This window comes from Agelaius tricolor, unplaced genomic scaffold (assembly GCF_023055355.1).
Source record: "Agelaius tricolor isolate 1412-34295 unplaced genomic scaffold, bAgeTri1.0.p SCAF_6, whole genome shotgun sequence".
Lineage (NCBI taxonomy): Eukaryota > Metazoa > Chordata > Aves > Passeriformes > Icteridae > Agelaius > Agelaius tricolor.
The window spans coordinates 3,002,599-3,022,918 of NW_027269266.1; the positions used below are offsets into that span (position 1 = coordinate 3,002,599).

General features: G+C 38.4%; 1 protein-coding gene across 1 annotated transcript in view; it reads left to right on the plus strand.

Annotated features, from left to right (window-relative positions):
* Nucleotides 1-19,961, plus strand: part of LOC139591329 (sodium channel protein type 5 subunit alpha-like) — a 33,506-nt gene extending 13,545 nt beyond the window's left edge. The window contains exons 11-26 of the mRNA XM_071429892.1: nt 465-854; nt 1,607-1,733; nt 3,532-3,770; nt 4,115-4,315; nt 5,078-5,431; nt 7,126-7,563; nt 9,695-9,815; nt 11,322-11,476; nt 12,140-12,322; nt 12,540-12,647; nt 14,072-14,350; nt 14,932-14,985; nt 15,887-16,028; nt 16,598-16,698; nt 17,117-17,387; nt 18,763-19,961. Coding sequence (XP_071285993.1) covers nt 465-854; nt 1,607-1,733; nt 3,532-3,770; nt 4,115-4,315; nt 5,078-5,431; nt 7,126-7,563; nt 9,695-9,815; nt 11,322-11,476; nt 12,140-12,322; nt 12,540-12,647; nt 14,072-14,350; nt 14,932-14,985; nt 15,887-16,028; nt 16,598-16,698; nt 17,117-17,387; nt 18,763-19,961 — 4,362 coding nt within the window. The remainder of the gene's footprint in view (nt 1-464; nt 855-1,606; nt 1,734-3,531; nt 3,771-4,114; nt 4,316-5,077; nt 5,432-7,125; nt 7,564-9,694; nt 9,816-11,321; nt 11,477-12,139; nt 12,323-12,539; nt 12,648-14,071; nt 14,351-14,931; nt 14,986-15,886; nt 16,029-16,597; nt 16,699-17,116; nt 17,388-18,762) is intronic.
* Nucleotides 19,962-20,320: the final 359 nt, after the last annotated feature.

A 20,320-nucleotide genomic window follows, 5' to 3' on the forward strand; every position in this document is an offset into this window, starting at 1 on the left:
AATGTAAGTATAAAATTTCATACTTAAAATGTAAGTATAAAATGTAAGTATTATCTCAAAAATAGCTGGTACAGCTCATAAAATTTTATTATCTGCCGTTGAGAATCTAAACACAATCCTTCCCAAAAAATCTAAATCAGATAAGAGTTTTGGACTTGCAGTGGTTGACAGTAAGTGTTACAAAGCTCCAATAATTTACAGTTTCCCCAGACTTTCTCTGTGTGTTACACTGCTCTCTCTGTTTTGCTTTTCCTGGCCTTCCAGTCTCTCCCAGGCCAAGGTTTTATTATCTGCCATTGAGAATCTAAACATAATCCTTCCCAAAAAAATCTAAATCAAATAAGAGCTTTGGACTTGCAGTGGTTGACAGTAAACGTTACGAAGCTCTAACAATTTACAGCTTCCCCAGATTTTCTCTGTGATGTTACGCTGCTCTCTCTGTATTGCTTTTCCTGGCCTTCCAGTCTCTGCTGGGCCTGGTGTACGGCCCCAGCTCCAGTCCGGCCAAGCGCCGGCCGAGCCACGGGAGCATCTTCAACTTCCAAATGCCCGCTGTGGAGGGTGACTCCGGAGCGGATCTGGGTGACGAGGACACCGCGGGCGCTGGGGGACACCAACCCCGCTGCCGGTCGCTGTCGGGGCCGCGGATGGGAAGGCGCCCCAGCCTGCAGAGCCAGCGGGGCCACAGCTCCCACCCCGCCACCCCGAACTGCGCGCGGAGCAGCAAGGGAGGCAGCCTGGATGAGCACCCCGGGGTGGGTTTGGGGAGCAGCAGGGTGCACAGCCAAGATCCCGTGCCCTCTGAAGGAGCCATGCTTCCACCGGTCATGGAAGACTCAGGAAAGGGGGATCTGGTGAGGAAAAATATAATATTTTAAATATGTGCTTTATATGGTGCTTTATGAATCTTTGGTTTGGTTTTTTTTTTTTGTTTTGTTGTTGTTTTAACAGTTTCACCTTAATGGCAAACAGTGATGTGAACTCAAGCGTGCTGATGTTGTTGTAGAATTGTTGTCTGTAGAATTGTCTGGTTTTTAATAGTCTGATGCTTCCTGAAAATTAGATTTTGGTAAACCTTATGTTTCTGCTATTCATTAATTGCGCTAACATCGTTTGAAAGATTCCTAGTGCTGAAATTGCAAGTCACCCTTTTCATCCCAAATGCTGCTCAGGGGTGTAATTTTGAATAATGCCTGTGATTTTTTAATTTTTTTTTTTTTTTTTTTTTTTTTTTTTTTTTTTTTTTGTTCATAGCCCCTTTAGCATCATGCAGCAGCTTTGCCTGTAAGTTCCCAAATTTCCCCTATTTATCCTTCACCTCTCTCCTATTCCATTAGTCTCTTGTATAATTCCTAGGCCCATTTCCCCTCATACACTCATTTCCAGGGCTGTGCTTGCCCCATGTTACATGCTTGCAGGATCCATTCACTGCAGCCCCATAAGAGAGTAGGACCTTTGGTCTCACCATCTATTACATCTTGTAAAAATGTACATTTATTTGGCTGCCTGTCATTGTTCCTATTAACTCTCACAGTTACCTATCATCACATCCTGGCTCATTTCACTCCCGTGGTATCTCCCTAATCGTGTTTACTTCTCTGAGCAGCCAGCTGTGCATGATGAGAGCAGCATGATGCATTTACCTCCTCATCTGTCAGTGGAGTACTTTAATGAGGCTCTTCAGAGACAAAGGGCAGCAAGTGTAGTCAGCATAATTACCAGTGTCTTGGAGGGTAAGTGGTTCCTCATTAAGTTTATTTCAACCCTAAAATAATGCTGCCATGAAAGAACAAAACATAGTTCTTAAAGGTTAGCAGAGATTTGTAGGCGTGTAGTTAGGAATTTCATTGTTCATTTGGATTTCTTTTAGAAAAAAAAAAGGTGTTACACAGTCTCTGTGTACTGGAATACATTCTTTCCCTATTGTAAAAGCTTGTTTTGTAGGGCAGAGAGTGAAGGGGGTTGGAGTGAGAGTGGGTGGAAGATATTTCTGATCATCTGACCTGCAGGACTGGGACGCTATTTTCTCCTCCTGAGCCTCTGATTTCTGTTGTGTCAGTGGCAGAATTCAGAGGATTCACAGGCATGCAGAATTCAACAATTAATAAGATTATGCAAGTAAAATTAGTTTTGACAATTCTTGGATATTGAATACTCAACGTCACAATTTTATTCCTTTAATTTACCTTCCCAAGTGAATTTTTGGTGGGAGTTAATCAGTGACAGTCATTTTGATGACTGATAGTTTTGTTGCAGATCTTGCTGAAAAAATTCAGTCCAAGTTATTCAGGATGAGTAACTTTTGTTTTCTTTTGGCCCATTTGAGGAGCTCTACCACCAGTTCTTGGACCACAAGTATGGGATTGAACAGGGAGGTAGCAGGGACCTTCCTGTGGCAGGAAGGTCCCTTTTCTAAATTTTTTTTAAAGTTTTTTCCTAGGAGAATCACGTTTGAGCACATCCAGTTGAGCTTTGCCTTGAAGTGTAATTCATCAGAGATCTGGGTTTTGTTGCACAGTTTTAGCTGTGAGCTGGGGTGGGACAGGACTTGTAGCTCTAGTGGAAGACAAGGGCTAGACCTGGAGTGAGGATTGAGTCAGAGTGATCACTCTGGAATAGGTGATGTAGGGTGCAGATGTAGGTATTGAGCCTGGGGGAGAAGAAATGAAAATTAAACAGAGAGAAGAAATAAGAACAGGGCCAATTAAGAAAAGGATATGAGTCAGACCCAGCTCATCTATTTCTGAAAAGCTTCCAGGTCCCTGAAATCCAGATGAGTAATTCCTACTGTGCTTGTATTGAAAGCTAGTTCAGTTTGTCAATGAATTTGCACAGGACTTAAGCTGGGTCAAAAGTATTTTGAAGGGCTAATTAATATTAATGGATAAGAGAAAAAAGCTATGAGATTTAGATTTGATTAAAAAAAATGAAAATGACAAAGACAAAACAGCTTCTGTCCCAAGTTCTACTTGAGGAAAATTGAGATGTGTTCAGCTTGCATCAGCTGGAATATGGTGGGTGTGACCTTTCCCATAGAAAACGCCAAAGGCCAAATTTCAGGCAATTTGGATTTGCCAGAGTCAGAATTCCCATGTCCACCATTGATTCTTTAAACTGCCTTGAGGGTCAAGGGAGACACAGCCGTTGTCCCAGACACCCATGTGAAGACAAGGTGGGAAGTGCTGTAGCTGCTCTGTTGTCCTGCAAGAGCATAAGAAGCTGTGGTGAGGGCCCTGCATCACAAATATCTGCATTGCCAGATGGTTTTAGTACCAGTCTGAAACAAAGAAAACCCTTTCCAAAGGCTTTTGAAGGAAGTGCTCACAAAAGAATTTGGCATTTTCTCCGAGTTCTTATTTTCGCATTTATCAGCTGGTGTAAGAACCTCATGAATGGTAGAAAGCTCAGGGAGGCTCTGTGAGAGATGAGAGATTTCCGTTGCCTTCTCTCATCTTTTGAATGCTTGAAGTTGTTATTTCACCATCTTGCTCAGTGATAAATAATGATAGAAGGATTTTCTTCTTTGTTTAGAACATGAAGAAGCTCAGCAGAAATGCCCACCACGCCTGAAGAACTTTGCTTTAAAGTATCTCATTTGGGACTGTTGCCCACTTTGGTTGAGAATCAAGGATAAAGTGGCTGCTTTCATAAAGGATCCTTTTTTTGATCTCACCATCACGGTTTGCATTGTGATGAACACTTTGTTCATGGCACTGGAGCACAATAATATGTCACCTACTTTTAAAGTCATGCTTAAAATAGGAAACTTGGTAAGCAAATTTTCAACTATGTGGGTTTTTTTATAGAATTAGTTAATTGGCTGATGTGTGTTTTCACTTGAAACATAAAAAGTGAAAGGAAAAATTAAAAATTAGCAAACCCTGCATTTATAAACTTTGTTTCTAATACAGACAATTCCCAGATTTTTTTATACAGTTTGTCATGCTCCTGAGAAGGCAGAAAACAATCCTCCCATTTTAATTAAAAGTGCATTAGGACTTCATAAACATGGGTTTTATTAACGTGTCCATGAATGTTATTTGAGGGAAGGTGGCCTAGAAATGAGATAATTCATGGCTACTTTCAGGCTGATGCCACTGTTTCCTCATCACAGGTTTTTACAGGAATCTTCACTGCAGAAATGATCTTAAAAATCATCGCTCTAGATCCCTATTACTATTTTCAGCAGCCCTGGAATATTTTTGACAGTGTCATTGTCACACTGAGTTTAATTGAACTGAGTTTCCCCAGACACAAAAACAAGAGAGAAAGGAGAAAAGGAGGAACCCTGTCAGTTTTACGATCCTTCAGACTGGTAATCCTTCATGCATGCTCAGTTGTATAAAACTTTATCTTGTGAATTTAGTACAGAATACTTCTGCAGTTAGGAGGCAAGAAATTACTTTTTTTTTTATCCCAATTATTTTTACTTCCTCAACTTGGCTTTAGGATACACACTCAAACTCCTTGTGACGTTAGAGTCGAGAGTTTAAAAAGTATATTTCTTTTGAGTTCACTTTTCAAGAAATATTCAAAGGAAAAAAATATTCCAGCATGGACATGTTATAAAAATGACACAAATAATTAAAAACTAGCACAGGAAATTAGGAAAAAAGTGTTGGAGTACAAACAGAAATAAACAGTATTTAAAGAGAGATGTGAAATTATGTTAAGGTTTCCACTTCATACACTGGGGACTGATTTAAATTGCTTTATCAAAATATAGACTCTTTTCATAGTGCTGCAGCAGCAGTCCCTGAGCTTTTGGTCCTTTGTTTTACACGTAAATTAGGCACCAAAATCTACATCAAGAGAATTGCATGGACACCTGCCTGCATTTATCAGGGTCTCAAGTTAGTTTGGTCCTTTACAAGGTGATTAGTTTATGTTTGCAGTGTTGCCCAGCCAAAAGAAAAAAAATCTATAAATACTTTAAAAAAAAGTATTAATGTACCACAAACGTTGCATCACTGGAATAGTTCAGAATATCAGTAATTTGGTTGTTGTAGGATTTGCATGGTGCAAAGATGAGTTATCTCTACCAATGTCTAACTCTATGTTTTATGTTGCTACGCAGCTGAGGGTCTTCAAACTGGCAAAGTCCTGGCCAACTTTAAACACTCTAATTAAAATAATTTGTAACTCCCTGGGAGCACTGAGTAATCTGACCCTCGTCCTGGGAATCATCATTTTCATTTTTGCTGTAGTAGGGGTGCAACTTTTTGGGAGAAGTTATGCGCTCAACTGCGATAAAATAAGCAAAGACGGCAGGCCACGCTGGCACATGATGGACTTTTTCCATTCATTCCTCGTCGTTTTCCGAATTCTGTGTGGAGAATGGATTGAGACCATGTGGGACTGCATGGTGGTTGCTGAACCATCAATGTGTCTTGTTGTCTTTCTGCTGGTCATGGTGATAGGAAATTTAGTGGTAAGTTTGGCAATCTGTTCTTCTCTTCATCCTGTCTGTGGTGGACTCCAGTTAATGGTTGTTCTGACAACAAAAAGGTAGCTTCCCTAAAAACAGGTAGAAAAGTTACTTATGTATGTTATAGTCTGTGAAATCCTCTTTTTCCTTTCACCTTTGGGCCATTGTCTGTATTTTCCCATTTTGTGAGCTTTGCTCACAGCACCACTTGACCTTTCCATGTGGCAATTGACAAGAAACACCTTTGCAGTAAATACACCACAGGCAGCTAAGTTCCTCCCTGTCTTGGGATTTGGATGTAAATAATCAGTGAGGCTTATGGCTCACCTGCTTGGATTAATTAAGCCAAGTGCTTAAGTCCCTCTCTAAATCAATTTTAGTTATTTTATTAAGACCTCTTGCAAGTACTGAATTCTTTATCAGCAAACGGCAGAATCTACCACAGAAATCAGGATTATTTTTAGGCATCTCAAGATACATTTATATCCAAGAGCTAGATCTTGCAATGACATAACCTACACAGCCTCAACACACTATACTGGGACACAAGGGACAGCCTGCCTTCCTTGGTCCTGAGCTGTCCTTTCTTGATGCCCAAATCATAAATATCTTCTTTTAGTAACTTGGTTCCTCATGTCCTTCATTCATTCATATGCCAAGCTTTTCTTAATTGTAAAGAGAATTCTGAACATATTTAACTCTAGGCAGACCTTTGTGGGAAATCTCTGCTCTGTGGCTGAATCCTAAATATGTATTTAATGTCCTGTCTGTTTCACAGTGCAAGGATTGATGCCAGTGATGAAATGCTGTGAGTGAGATTTATATCACAATTTAATGTTAACTGTCAAGCAATGAAGTGTTTAGCCCCCACTTTTTGTCCAGGCTTTCTTATGGTCCGAGGAAGCAGAGAGAGGTATCTGGGACTGAGATTTATTCCAGCCTAAAGTCAATAAGTAAGACAGATGAGATGAATTGATCTCTGGAGAGCTGATATTCTCCACTGCCTGTGGTCCTTGGATGGCTTGGGGGTGTTATCTGCTCAGTTCTGCCATGACAAAAATTAAGATACACACTAGTAACCAAAATACTAGTGAAAAAAATTAAATTCTCACATTCCCTTAAAAGCAAACAACCAAAAGAAAAAAAAAAAAGAAAAAAACCCAAATGGAGGTTTAAAAATTCCTTTATATGAAGGTGCTTAAAAATGAAAAATTTGAGCTTCTCTTGGTTTTGATTTTTGTGATAATGTGGCAGATTTGAGGAAATTTCTGGGGCTGAATCTAATCTTACAGAATTTTGGAAGTAACTGCACAGAAGCCTGATTTAATTCTAATTTGAAGAATGAAGAGACAATTGTTAAACTGACAGGACCTGAGTCAATGTCACTGCTTTAACCTTTGAAAAATTGCTTTCACCAAATAATGCATTTGCCACACAGATCTGTTTTCTCTTGTAGTTTAAATTACATTTTTTTGAGAAGAGAGGAATGGGAACATTGAAATTTTAGATAGAGAAGTTGATTTCATCAATCACAATGTGATCAGTTGCTGCCATTTCCTTATCACCTTATTTTGGTTTGCTCAGGAGAGACAGAACTTTGGTAGCGTCTGTGTTCTTCAAAGTTAAAATTCAGATTTTCGAATGCTAATCTCCAGACTTGATTTTTTTTTTTTAATTATTATTTCAATCGCTTTCAGGTTCTCAACCTTTTCATTGCACTGCTGCTGAGTTCTTTCAGTGCTGACAGTCTCCAGACAACAGAGGATGATGGAGAGATGAACAATCTTCGGATTGCCTTTGCTCGGATCCGCAAGGCGTTCCACTTTGTCAAGAGCATGACATGGGATGCCTGCTGCAGGAAGCTCAGGCACATAAAGAAAGTGCACAAGAAGAAAATCAAATTGACTGCACAGAACTCACTTGGGTTCAAGAGTGAAGAGCCAAAGAGTTGTAAAGAGAATTACAATAATGAATGGATTGAGAAAAACAGGGACAAATGCCCAGGTCTTGAAGATTTTGTTAGAAACCCCAATGTATTTGTCTGTGTCCCTATTGCTGAGGCAGAGAATACAAGTGAGGGTTTTGAAGATGATGATAAGCTGAGCACATTTACTGACACAGAATGCAGCAAGCAGGTAATGGATATCTTAATTTGTGTTGGAACAGCAGAATTGTGGAGAGAGATGAAGGGATGGATGGGCGGGAGGAGAGTCTCTAGCAGAACAGGGTGGGAGATGTTAATCCATTTTCAGAGAGTTACAAAGTTCTGAACTAGAGCCAAAAGTAAAAATATTTACAGCAAGGGTAAATCATCACTTGGAGCCTTTTAGAATCAAGATTCTTTCATGGTTTTAAAAGATTTTTGCAGGAATTCTAGCTCACATGCTGTGGTGCACACAGGTAATTATGGCAGTCCTTGGTGAACTTGTGTTTTTTAATGTAAATATTTATGTATAATGTCAACTGTTTTGGTATTATTTGCACAAAAGAGCAAAAATCCATGTTCTGTGTACAGAACATGGATTCAGAATATGAATTGATAGCTCTGATCCTTACTTTGTATTTTTCCTACCTGTGTGTAATATGTAGTAATTATTAGAAATGGATGGGATTAAGTATGGAGTGACTCTACCAAGGACATATTTTTGATACTACTCATATATTTACCCTATTTCTTTGTGCTCCATGAATTTTTCAGTTCTGTTTCAATCACAGCTGTCATTCTGGTATCACAATTTCCCATATTAAGTTTACCTCTTAATTCCTATGTAAGAATTCTCATTTAAGTTTTGAATAGGTCACTAAAATGCCTTCATTTTCTCTGTTGGGGAAAAGTTCTCTTCTTAAGTAAAATCAGAGACTCAAAATGATCCTTTCTTATAACTCTTGTCTGGAGATTCCCACTTTAAGTGAAACTTATAGCTTATTGTTTTTTCCCCTCTGGTTTGTACACTCCCTAAAAAGGCAAAAGAAAGCCCCTCTAATCCACAGAATTATTTCAGGATGAAAATCACCTGAGGCAAAGGGGAGACAGAGCAAAAAATTCAGGCAGCTCAAGTAAAGGATCAGGATTTTCCTCTGAAGAATTCAGTGTGCTTTATCTAGGAAAGGACAGGAAGAGTGAACTCTCATCACCAGAAGAAAAAGAGGTAACATTTTTTTTTTTTTCAGTGATGTTAATTTTCCAATACAGGTCAAACACAGGCATATTTCGGTTCAGGGATTTACCAGACAGAAGTTTAGTGCCAGAAGCAGCTCTGAACTTGCAGTACCTGGTCTGGCAGGACAGGAGGCAATACTGGAGCTGGAATTCTATGAGCAAAATCAAAGGTTTTCTAGGTATTTATTTTAAAGAAAAAAAAATATAGTATAGGAAAGAGAGCATGTAGAAATGGGAAAGCTATGATGTAACTTTAGTAGTAATTATCAATAATTTATAAAATACTCTCTCATACCTTCCATTCATTAAATTCTGACTCCACAAAAAAAGAGGATTAAAAAAAAAAAGAAGAAGAATTCAAGAGAGATAACTTTTCATGTGGGAAATTCCATCAAGTCTGCCTGTGTCCTAAGTATCTTGGATTCAAGAAACATAATGCTTGAAATCAGTTTCTCTCTGTGTCATTAAAGATCATTGTTACCAGTTTTACAGTGATTTTAAAATAATTTTGAATGTAGAATACATTCAAAGAAGTAAAAACCAGCATTATAGAAACATGAAAGAATAAAAGCATAAAGTAAACAATTGCTAGCAAACTGCTGACTCATAATACTGTCTTTGGTTTAATGGGATGGCAAAAAGCCTACTGAAGAATACAGGGTGTGATTCCAATTTCTGCTTCCTAAATACTATCATGGGTGCTCAGTTCCTGGCATGATAACTGATTTCTTTATCTGGGTCTCCCGTGTGAATGCATCTTTCCATGATTTCATGGTTCTAACCCAGGTAATTTCTCCTCTTTTGAGAACTATATTCACTAATATGCAATTTAAAAGCTCTTCAGTTTCCCAGCTGATTAGGCAGGTACATCTGGTTCATGTAGATAGATATTGTAATTATAGAGCTTGGGCCTCTATTTGAATGCACCAGTTGGTGCTTCTAAGCTTGTATCTTTTAAAATCAAAAAGTGTATTCCATTACCAACAATAATTGTAATATTAGTACATACCAAACTTTAATTTTGAGTTTTATTTGTTCATGGATTAATTTACTCATTTGGACCCAAATTAGAAAGAATCAATAACTGATATTACTGTGCTTGGTAGTTGGACAGTGTCAGCTCTTCTGAAGTCAGCACAGTGGATCTGACAAATCCTGAAGATCTTTTAAAACAGATTCCAGAATTTTCTGAAGACTTCAAGACTCCTGAACAATGTTTTCCAGAAGGTAAGACTCTCGTGGTTTCACTACTGGGAAGTGAGAGGAGTGAAAACTCAACTTGTTTCTCTAGTGATGCTGAGACAATAGGGTCAGATTATTTTCAGTTAATTTTAGTTATTGGAAAAAAAGTTAAATAGTTGTGCCTATCTAGCCAACACAGAGACTGAGACACCTGAAAAATAAAACCCTTTTCCTAAAAGCCAATTGCTTCCAAGTGGGACATGGGCAATGGCATAGTCCCCATTTTGAAAAATAGGATTGTGAGGTGAGATGCATTTCACTGAGTTCTACACAACCAAGTCACTCTGGGGGTTTAACATAAGAGAAGTGTGTGGGATCAGGTCTCACATGGCAATGGTCACCTGGCACATCAGGTTTATTAATACATTGCAGCAGTAAAAGTATTCCTTGAATAACATTTCATGAGCAATCTCAAACAAAGTAGTGAAATAAGCAAAAGAAGCTGCTAAGATGAATTGAATTTCTATGGGGTGCTAATTAGAGAATCATAGATTGATTTGGGTTGGAAAGGACCTTAAATATCATCCAATAATCTGAGGATTCTTTTCAAATCATCAGACAATACCTAGCTTTGCAAGTTGTTCTAGGATGTGTTCAGTGCTTTTGTGATTTTTTCCTACCCTAATATGTAACAATGCTGGCTTTCACATCAATCCTGAAAAATTTGGTGTCTTTCTATGCTGGGGTTGCAGCATCTCATCTCTGCTTTTCAAAGAGTGTGCAGAAACTGAGAAGGACTTTTGTAACATCAAGACTTTTCCCATGGCCTTGAAGTTTTGTGTGCCCCAACAGCAGGTCAGTGAGAGCCTGTCCAGTGTCTCAGAAATATCTTGAAATGTGGCATTCATATTCTCTGAAAAAATTCCTTCGCCCAGGATTTTTCTCCTGGGAAGCTGAGAAGCCTCAGAGAAAAGGAAAACAATTCTTATCTCATTTGCTTCTTCTGTGTTGTGCTCATGTGTGGAATGTGTTTGGAGATTGTTTACCCACAGGTGATTGTTTCATTGGATTCTGCTGGGAGTTGTTTTCACTCATTGGCCAATCAGGGCCAAGCTGTGTCAGGACTCTGGAAAGAGTCAGGAGTTTTCATTATTATCTTTTTAGCATTGAGTAAGTATCTTTTCTGTATTCTTTAGTATAGTTTAGTATAGTATTCTTTAATATAATATAGTGTCATAAAGTAATAAATGAGCCTTCTGAGAACATGGAGTCAGATGTGTCATTCCTGCCTTTCTCAGGGCATTCCCTGCAAATACAATATTGAAATAATGAAAAGTTGTCCAACGGGGCTCTACCTACTTTATAGGAGCTACAAGGCAAATTAAACTGGATGTATCCCAATTTTTTTTCTCTTGGTAGAACAGGGAAAACCAACAACAAGGATGCAGTAACTGTGGCCATTCCTGTGTCCTATCCCCAGGAGTTCCCTGGCCATGCCTTCACGTTCACCTGCCCACCTTCCATGCACTCATTGCTGTCTCTCACTTTCAGGTTGTGCTCGGTACTTCCATTGTTGCCTGGATAGTGCTGCAAAGTTTGGAGGAGAAAAATGGTGGAATCTGAGAAAAACCTGCTACCAGATTGTGGAACATTCTTGGTTTGAGTCCTTTATCGTGTTCATGATTCTTCTGAGCAGTGGAGCCCTGGTTGGTGTAGCACAGTTTCATGTATTCATGAAGGGTTTTTTGCTTTAATTTGCACCCAGAGAAGTTGTTTTTACCAACAAACAAACTGAATATCTTTGAACTCATAAAGAGGGAAGAGTCTTCAAATAGCAGTCATTTATTCATCATTTTAATTATTGCAAATCTATTATTGATGTTATTAAAAATTATAAGAGAGCATGAGCTAAGCTAAGAATACATGAATCTCAAAAGCTGTTTCTCTTCTGGCTGTATACTGGATTTTTCTCAGGAAGTTATGTCACAATTGTGAAATATTAAGGAGATTTTATACCATTAAAACAAACAAGTGACTCTGAATACTTGGGGAAGAAAAGTTTAGTTCTCTTCAATATATAAATTTTATTATATAAATTTATAAAAATATGTATATATTTTTATCCTGTGCTCACAGGATTTCATTGTGCAGGAGGGATGCATCCACAGGGCTGTTTTATATAGAGAAAAGAAAGAGAAGGCACAGGGAGAATTACACTTTTATCAGCTGGCAGAGATTTGAGTAACAAATGGTGTTCAGATCTGTATTAAAACAAACTGAATGATGAAAGGGTCTCAGTGTTGCTTGACTTTAAATGTACAAGGTTAATTTCTGATTTTTGCATTTATCTACATATATTATGATTTCAGGCATTTGAAGACATCCATATACATAAGAGAGAAAGAATTCAAGCAATATTGGGATTTCTTGACAAAATGTTCACTTTCATCTTTATTCTGGAGATGCTTCTGAAGTGGGTGGCTTATGGCTTCAAGAAATATTTCACCAATGCCTGGTGCTGGCTGGATTTCCTTATTGTAGATGTAAGTTCTGTCCTTGCTGTTCCTACACAGCATTAGCAGCAGAATCCCTGATTATTTTCTGGATGTAAATTTCAGACCTTAACCCCTGTAGCAATGGTGTCAGGATATTGTAGTCCAGGCACCGAAAACATGGTTTTGTTTTTTGGTTGGGTTTTTTTTTTTAACAGAAATAAAGGAAACAGATGACAGAATGTTGTTAATGCATTTCCTTTGTCTTCCCACTCAGGTCTCTTTGATAAACCTCTTTGGCAGTACCTTTGGGCCCATGAAATCTCTCAGGACTCTGCGAGCTCTGAGACCCCTGAGAGCACTGTCACGGTTTGAAGGAATGAGGGTAAGACTGATTGCAAACCAAAGCTTGTCAGAACTGGTGAGCACAATACAGGTTTGTGACTCATCACTGTGTCTTTGTCAAGTTCACATGCTCACCCTGAGCTCAGCTTAGGAACTATAAAATACATTTTTAAGAGACCCTTGGTTGTGCTCTTCTGTACTTGGGCATTCCTTATAGACTTTCCTGGAGTGATTGATCCAAGTGGTGTTGAAATTAAAACTGGCCTAGGTGAAACTTTGTTCCGTTGCTGCTCAGACATTCTTGTGTTCCTGTCTTACTGAGAAAGGCAAAAATAAAACAGAGAATAAGAACTGTGAGCACAGTTATAATTTTTGAAATCTGATAGCAAGCTAACTCAGAGGAAAGAGTCACTTCAATTTTGAAAGATTTTACTGGATTGATTTACAAAAACTGTAGCCTATTAAAAAGTACTTTGCTCAAATTATTGTTTCAAATAGAGTTCTTTCCGAAAACAAAAGTGTTTTCCTGTAGAACATTAGATTTTCTTTTCCCATCAAAAGAGCACATTTATTTATTATTTTTTATTTGGGAAGAATAAAACTGAAAACTCTGTGGTTGCAATCTTGACACTGTGAAGACAGAGAGAAATGTTGTTAAATTAATTAGCAGAATGTATCCAAATTTCCATGTCTGCAGTAAATTTTGCTATTGAAACAGGTAGTGTCATGCTTTATGTTTGCTATGAAGAATGTGTGTGGCACAGTCTCCAAAAAACCTTCACAAAGCCTTTGAATTTTTCTGCTGGTCCATCAAGTCTTTCTTTGCTACCTCACAGATGAGTTCGCTGTGAAACTCAGAGAAATGTTCCCGCCATTCCCTTATCCAATTTTTTCAAAGCAATCTGTTATGTCTTAGCATACATTTAAAATCTGCTTGGACACTTTTCTGTGGCTATACAGCACCTATCACAGGAAATGTACCTGGCTTATGCTTATAAAGCCCAAACACAACCATAATAGACTAAAAATAAATGAAGCAAATTACTAGTGGAGAATTATTACTGGTCCTTTTAGGAACTACTTTTGACAGTCTTAAATATAGTCCTCTTCACAAGTGCTCATGGATGAATACTTCAGAAGTTTTATGTTAATAAAATCTAAAACAAAGAGACAAATGGACCATGTCCTATTCCAAAAATAAGGAGGGGGAAGAAAAAAGAGTGGACTTAGATTTTAGTAGTGGTAAGACCTCACAGCAGACCAAGAAATATCAACTATTGCTTTGAAAACCTAATAGATACTAAAGATATTGTTCAAGGTCCCCCTGACAGCTGTGACCAGTGTGACTGTGACTATTTACATAGAAAACATCAGGTTTCTCTTTGCAGAGATGACTGACTGCTTACAGATACCTGGGCTCATCCTTTTTCCTGAAGCGTATTTTCCTCTCCCTTTTCATCCAAGGTTGTGGTCAATGCCCTCCTGGGAGCCATCCCCTCCATCATGAATGTTCTGCTCGTCTGCCTCATCTTCTGGCTCATCTTCAGCATCATGGGAGTGAACCTCTTTGCTGGGAAGTTTGGGAAATGTGTCAATATGACAGATGAAAATTCCGTATTAGAGGGCAACATCACAAACAAAACAGACTGTGAGATGTATAACAACACTGGGAAAATATTCTGGATCAATGTTAAAGTCAATTTTGATAATGTTGGCTCTGGCTACCTGGCTCTTCTTCAGGTGGTAAGTGCTGCTTGTCCTCAGTAGCCAGCCCTTGTCAGATGGGCTTGACCTTTTGTTAATTCCTAACTCATCTCTGAGGGTGATGCAGGGAGTGGAATATCCTGCAGCTTGCTCCCCCTTGTAGCTGGCAGTTCATGCACACAAATGGGAAAAGGGGGGCAGATAAGACCCTGCCCTGACTTTCCAGGTGATAAAGGAACATCTGGTGGGCAAGTGCTGTTGCAGCCTCCAGCAATTTCATGATCCTGGAGTCCATCTCAGAAGGAATTCTGGGGCAAATAGTGATCTTTTCTGTCAAAATGTGGATTTATTCAGCCATGAGGGTTGCATGGCCTTTAGTGCCATGCTGATGAAGGTTTGCTCTGTCAGAATCCTAGGATAAAGTTTCTGTCTTCCCACTGAGAGCTTTCATATCCTATGAGGCTGAGAATGCCACTCACAGCAGCAGCCAGAGCTGGGTGCTTTGTGCCTGTGAACATAGCAAAGGCTCTTGCTCCAGTCAGTGACATTCTGATATTGCAAATTATGTGAAGACTTTCAAGGTCAAAGTTCAAAACATTTTCCATAATCTCTCATTCCAGGCAACATTTAAGGGTTGGATGGACATCATGTATGCAGCAGTAGATTCACGAGAGGTCAGTCATTTCATTCAAACCATATTTTTTGAGAATGTTGCTGCTTTCTGCAATTGCAGTATTCATTTTGCACTTCTACATCTGCTGTTTGTCAGTGCTAAATGCTACCAGTAATTATTTTTGTCAGGTGATGTAAACATTCAATCTGCAAATGACTCATCATATCCTAAAGCTCCTCTGTTGCAACGGGGAAAGGGTTTCAGCTCTAGATCCACCCACTTAAACAGAACAAAGTGGTATGACTTAGTAAGGAAAGAAATTGAAATGTAGAGGATGCCTTAATTTCATCTGGAGTTCAAAGGAATAAAATAATTTTTTAATTATTTGCATATTATAATATTAACAATATTATATATTAAAATATAAAATAATATATAAAGTATGAAAATACTAATAATACTATTTTCATATATTGGTAAGTTTTTGTGTGTTTAAATGTTTTTCTTCTTTGTTCTTCAATTTGAAAAGTTATTTTTTCTTCTCCCAATTTCGTTTTTATTAATAATAGCCATCACAGAAGTTTTTTGCTAAGAAGATAAAAGAGCAACAACATATCTAGGCCAAGAATTTTAATGGCAAGAGCTTGGAATTTGACTTCTAAATAGTTTGTTTGATTTTTCGTGTACTGAAAAATTTACAGCTCCCGTTCTTATTGAAAGGAACTGAAATGGTGCTTCTGCAATGCCTGTAGAAATCATGTCAAGAATATTCAAACCAAATTTTGTGTTATGCACTATTGGTATTTTTAAATTATACCTCTTTTGTCACAATTAGCAGAAAGTCTGTAAATCTTAGTTTCTCCTGGAATCAATTTTTGAGAGCAGCTTCACTATGAAGATTATTCTCAACTGGGCCCATGTTGCTGTATTGTTATTTCTCAAGTTGCTTCTCATTCTTGCAGAAAGATGATCAGCCAGAAATGGAGTACAGTCTCTATATGTATCTCTACTTTGTGAACTTCATCATCTTTGGGTCTTTTTTCACCCTGAACCTCTTTGTTGGTGTAATCATTGACAACTTCAACCAGCAAAAGAAAAAGATAAGTGTATTGGTTGTGCTTTACAGAGCAAGGTCCTATACATGGAATCTAAAACTTCTATTGGCATTTACCAGAGCATTAATAATTAAATTACAAGAAATAACTTTCTCCTTTCTTTTTCCCTGTAACCTGAACACCTAGATCTTCCCCAAACCTTTCAAAGCCTCTTAAAATTTCGCTCCTTTTGAGGAACTCAATATAACCAGAGACCCATTATTTAGAATGTGGTCTGCTACAGATGCTCTGATGAGTGATTTGGATGTTCAGCAAGCCCAGCATGAAAGCCCAGGGAAAAATCTGGATATTCAGCAAGCCCAGGGAAAGATTTGATCCTGTCTATGTTTTTTGTTTGCATGCCTTTTGGGCGGGCTGAGTTTCACACCAAGACTTCTACTCCGTGAATGGTTGGTTTGTGCCACTGATTTTTTGGACACTGTTACATGATATGAAATAAGAGCCAGTAACAGCAAGATGTAAAAAAGGAAGAAATGTCAGTTTCCAGAATTTTAGACATTTTAAGTACAGTAGTTTTGCTCTACACCAGATAACAGTGGCATTTCTTTGTATACTTAGGTGGGGAAGATATCTTTATGACAGAAGAACAGAAAAAATACTACAATGCAATGAAAAAGTTGGGATCCAAGAAACCTCAAAAACCCATTCCAAGACCCTTGGTAAACAGAATTATTCAGTGGGAAAATGCATTGCAAAAATGCAATTTAATTCACTGGAAAGTGCATATATTTATATATTGCATATAAAATATTCTTATTGTCTTTACATTGATACTTGCACAGTTCTCTAAAGTCAGTTCCACACCAAGAAGTGGACTGAATTATTTTACAGGTTAAATATTTATTAAGTTCTCTGCATAAATATTATTGGGTTTTATATTCTTCTTGTAACTGATAAAACTTCAGGATAGGAAGGGATTTTTAATGTCGTTGTTGTACTCTGCCTTTCTCCAATTTCTCCAACTTCATTGCAGCTGAGTGACTTTGTGACATAAAAATTGGAAATGTTGGGAACATGTATGGATGGGTACTCCTTATTTTCATAACTGATGTCAGAAGTATTCTTTTTCCCTTCTAGAACAGATACCAAGGTTTCCTTTTCAACATTGTAACATCCCAGATGTTTGATGTTGTCATCATGGGTCTCATCTGCCTCAATATGGTCACAATGATGGTGGAAACGTATGAGCAAAGTGAAACAAAGACAAACGTCCTCAGCAAAATCAATATACTCTTTGTTACCATCTTCACTGCAGAATGTGTGCTGAAGTTGCTGGCTCTGAGGCAGTACTATTTCTCAAATGCCTGGAATATATTTGATTTAGTTGTTGTTATTATGTCACTTGTTGGTAAGTAAAACTGTCTCAAAAATTCTTTACTGTATAAATTATTATTCTTTTTAGAAAGAAAAAAAATTAGTTAAAATTTATTAACTGCAAATAATCATTGAAATGTAAGTCATAATGCTATAAGGTCTTAAGGAAAAAATAAACAAGCCCCCTCAAGATTATATTAAATGAGATTCAAAACAATTCCTTTAGTAAAAGTGTGTATATATTTATAATAGTTTTTCAGGTTTTTTTTCTCATCTGAAGTACAGAATGAATGACTCATCATAGCAGTATCACATTACATGATAATTTCCATTGTCACAGATTTAGTACCAACTAAGAAATATTCAATGAGATCAATTATTGGGGTTTGTCATCTGTATTTTTTGACAGATGACTGAAATATATAGACAAACAGGAATACTGGAATATGAATAGAGTGGGAAGAGTGGAATTAGATTATAGCCTGTAGAATTCAGGCATTGCTGACTGACAATAAGGGCTCTCACTTTGTAACACAATAGAAAAGATCACCAAAAATGTATTAGTTTTTACTTGAAGGGGTTGCAATGGAAGAATGGGGTAAAGAGCTCTGCTGCAAATTTGAGCTTCTTGCCAATTTAACTATTCCCAGGGCTAGTACTGCCCTAGCAAGAGGCATTTAGGGCAAGAAGGATATTTCAGTTCTTTACTATGACTCGTGTCCAGGGTAAGTAAGATTCCAGTAAGACTATGGCTCTTCCTTGAGAAATTAGGTTTCTGGATTGTAAATACAGAAAAAATTATCCAAAACAGCTGCACTTAGAAAAGACAAGCCTCTTCTAATGCTACTAGGTGTCATTTATTTCATTCAAACAAAGAAAAAATAACGTCCATGTGTAGCTCTGTCCCTGAATAAACCAAAAGCTGTTGTAGAGTGGCATGCACATCTTCTGTGTTCATCACTCTGTTTGCTTCTACATATCATGCCTGTATTATCTAAATTACTTTGACATTGCATTATATCTTGTTTTCTTAGTTTAGCTTTGTAGTGTCAGTATTTGAAGACAAATGTAGAAGGTAACTTGAATCTGCTGAAGTGTTCATGCAACCAGAGTCAAAGAAAACCATCAGTCGTCAAGTGTCAACTGATACAGATATTTGAAGTTGTGCACAGCAAGTTTCTTGTCATCTTCTGTGCAACAGGGTCTGTTCTCTGATGGCTGAAGAATGTAGCTCATAATTGCTGATTTCAACAACTATTATTTCAATTCAGCTTCTCCTAAAAGTTGTTCTGGTGGGGCTTAGCAAACACACATCAGATATTTTTGAGTTGTGAATATATTATCATTCCAGCCTCTTTAAAAGTTAAGGAAAAATATTATGTTCTAATGGGTTATCTTCTCCTTTTCAGCCTTACTGCTTTCCAACATTGGCAAAGCCTTTGAACATTTCTTACCACCCACACTCTTCAGAGTCATTCGCTTGGCCCGGATTGGCCGGATCCTGAGACTCATCCGGGGAGCCAAAGGAATTCGAACTCTGCTCTTTGCCTTAATGATGTCCCTTCCTGCTCTGTTCAACATTGGCCTCTTGCTGTTCCTGGTCATGTTCATTTATGCCATTTTTGGCATGGCTAACTTTGCCTATGTGAAGATGGAAGGTGGCATTGATGACATGTTCAACTTCCAAACCTTTGCTAACAGCATGCTCTGTCTCTTCCAAATCACCACGTCAGCTGGCTGGGATGCTCTTCTCAGTCCTATTTTAAACACTGGGCCACCATATTGTGATCCAATCATAAGTGGTGAAGTGGGTGAATGTGGTAAACCTGCCATAGGTATTATTTATTTTGTAAGTTACATCATTATATCATTTCTCATTGTTGTAAACATGTACATAGCTGTTATTATGGAGAACTTCAATGCTGCCACTGAGGAAAGTGCAGAGCCTTTAGGGGAAGATGACTTTGATATCTTTTATGAAGTCTGGGAGAAGTTTGATCCTGAGGCAACTCAGTTCATAACTTTCTCTGCACTTTCAGACTTTGCAGATGCTCTGCCCAAGCCCTTGTGTGTACCAAAACCAAACAAAGTTGAACTCACCGCAATGGACCTGCCTGTGGTCAGCGGGGACAAGATACACTGCTTGGATATCTTGTTTGCTTTCACCAAGAGGGTGTTGGGAGATTCTGGAGAGCTGGATACTCTGAAAGTACATATGGAGGAGAAATTCATGGCTGCCAATCCATCAAAACAATCCTATGAGCCAATATCCACTACGCTCAGCCACAGGCAAGAGGAAGCGTCGGCCACGGTGATCCAGCGTGCCTACAGGAGCCACCTGCTCCAGCGCTCCCTCAAACAGGCTTCCTACCTGTACCAGCACAGAACTGGCAGCTCTGACACTCTGGGAGATGCTGCTCCAGAAAAAGAAGGACTCATTGCATCTATGCTGCATGCAAATTATGGGAGGAGTCCTAACAGGTCTGAAACGTCGTCCTCAGTGTCCATCCCTCCGTCGTATGACAGTGTCACAAGAGAGAGTAGTGGCAATCTCATGGTTGAGAATGGAGAAATAATGGGCAATGAACAATCTCCAGACATTAAGTAGTTAATCGGTGACAAAGCTATTAAGAATATTTTTAAATTTTCACAGAAGATGATATTGTAAATGCATATCAGCAGAGGCAGCCTCCCTATGAAACCAAGCCTGTTGATTATGGCAGCTGAGAATCGTGGCCTTTGGCTCTGCTGTGTTCAGTTTTCTTCAATATTTTCCTATTCAGAGAAAGGTTTTGGATCTGTTTGATCAATGGCATCTCACTGCAAAGTGTGTCCCACAGTACCTGGGTGCTGTGACATGTTCACAGCAGTGACAGGCAACCTCAGCTGATATTTCCCCTGTACAGGAAGCAGAGATAAGTCCAAGCACCAATGGATCTACTGGAGAACAGAAAATGAATGTCAATA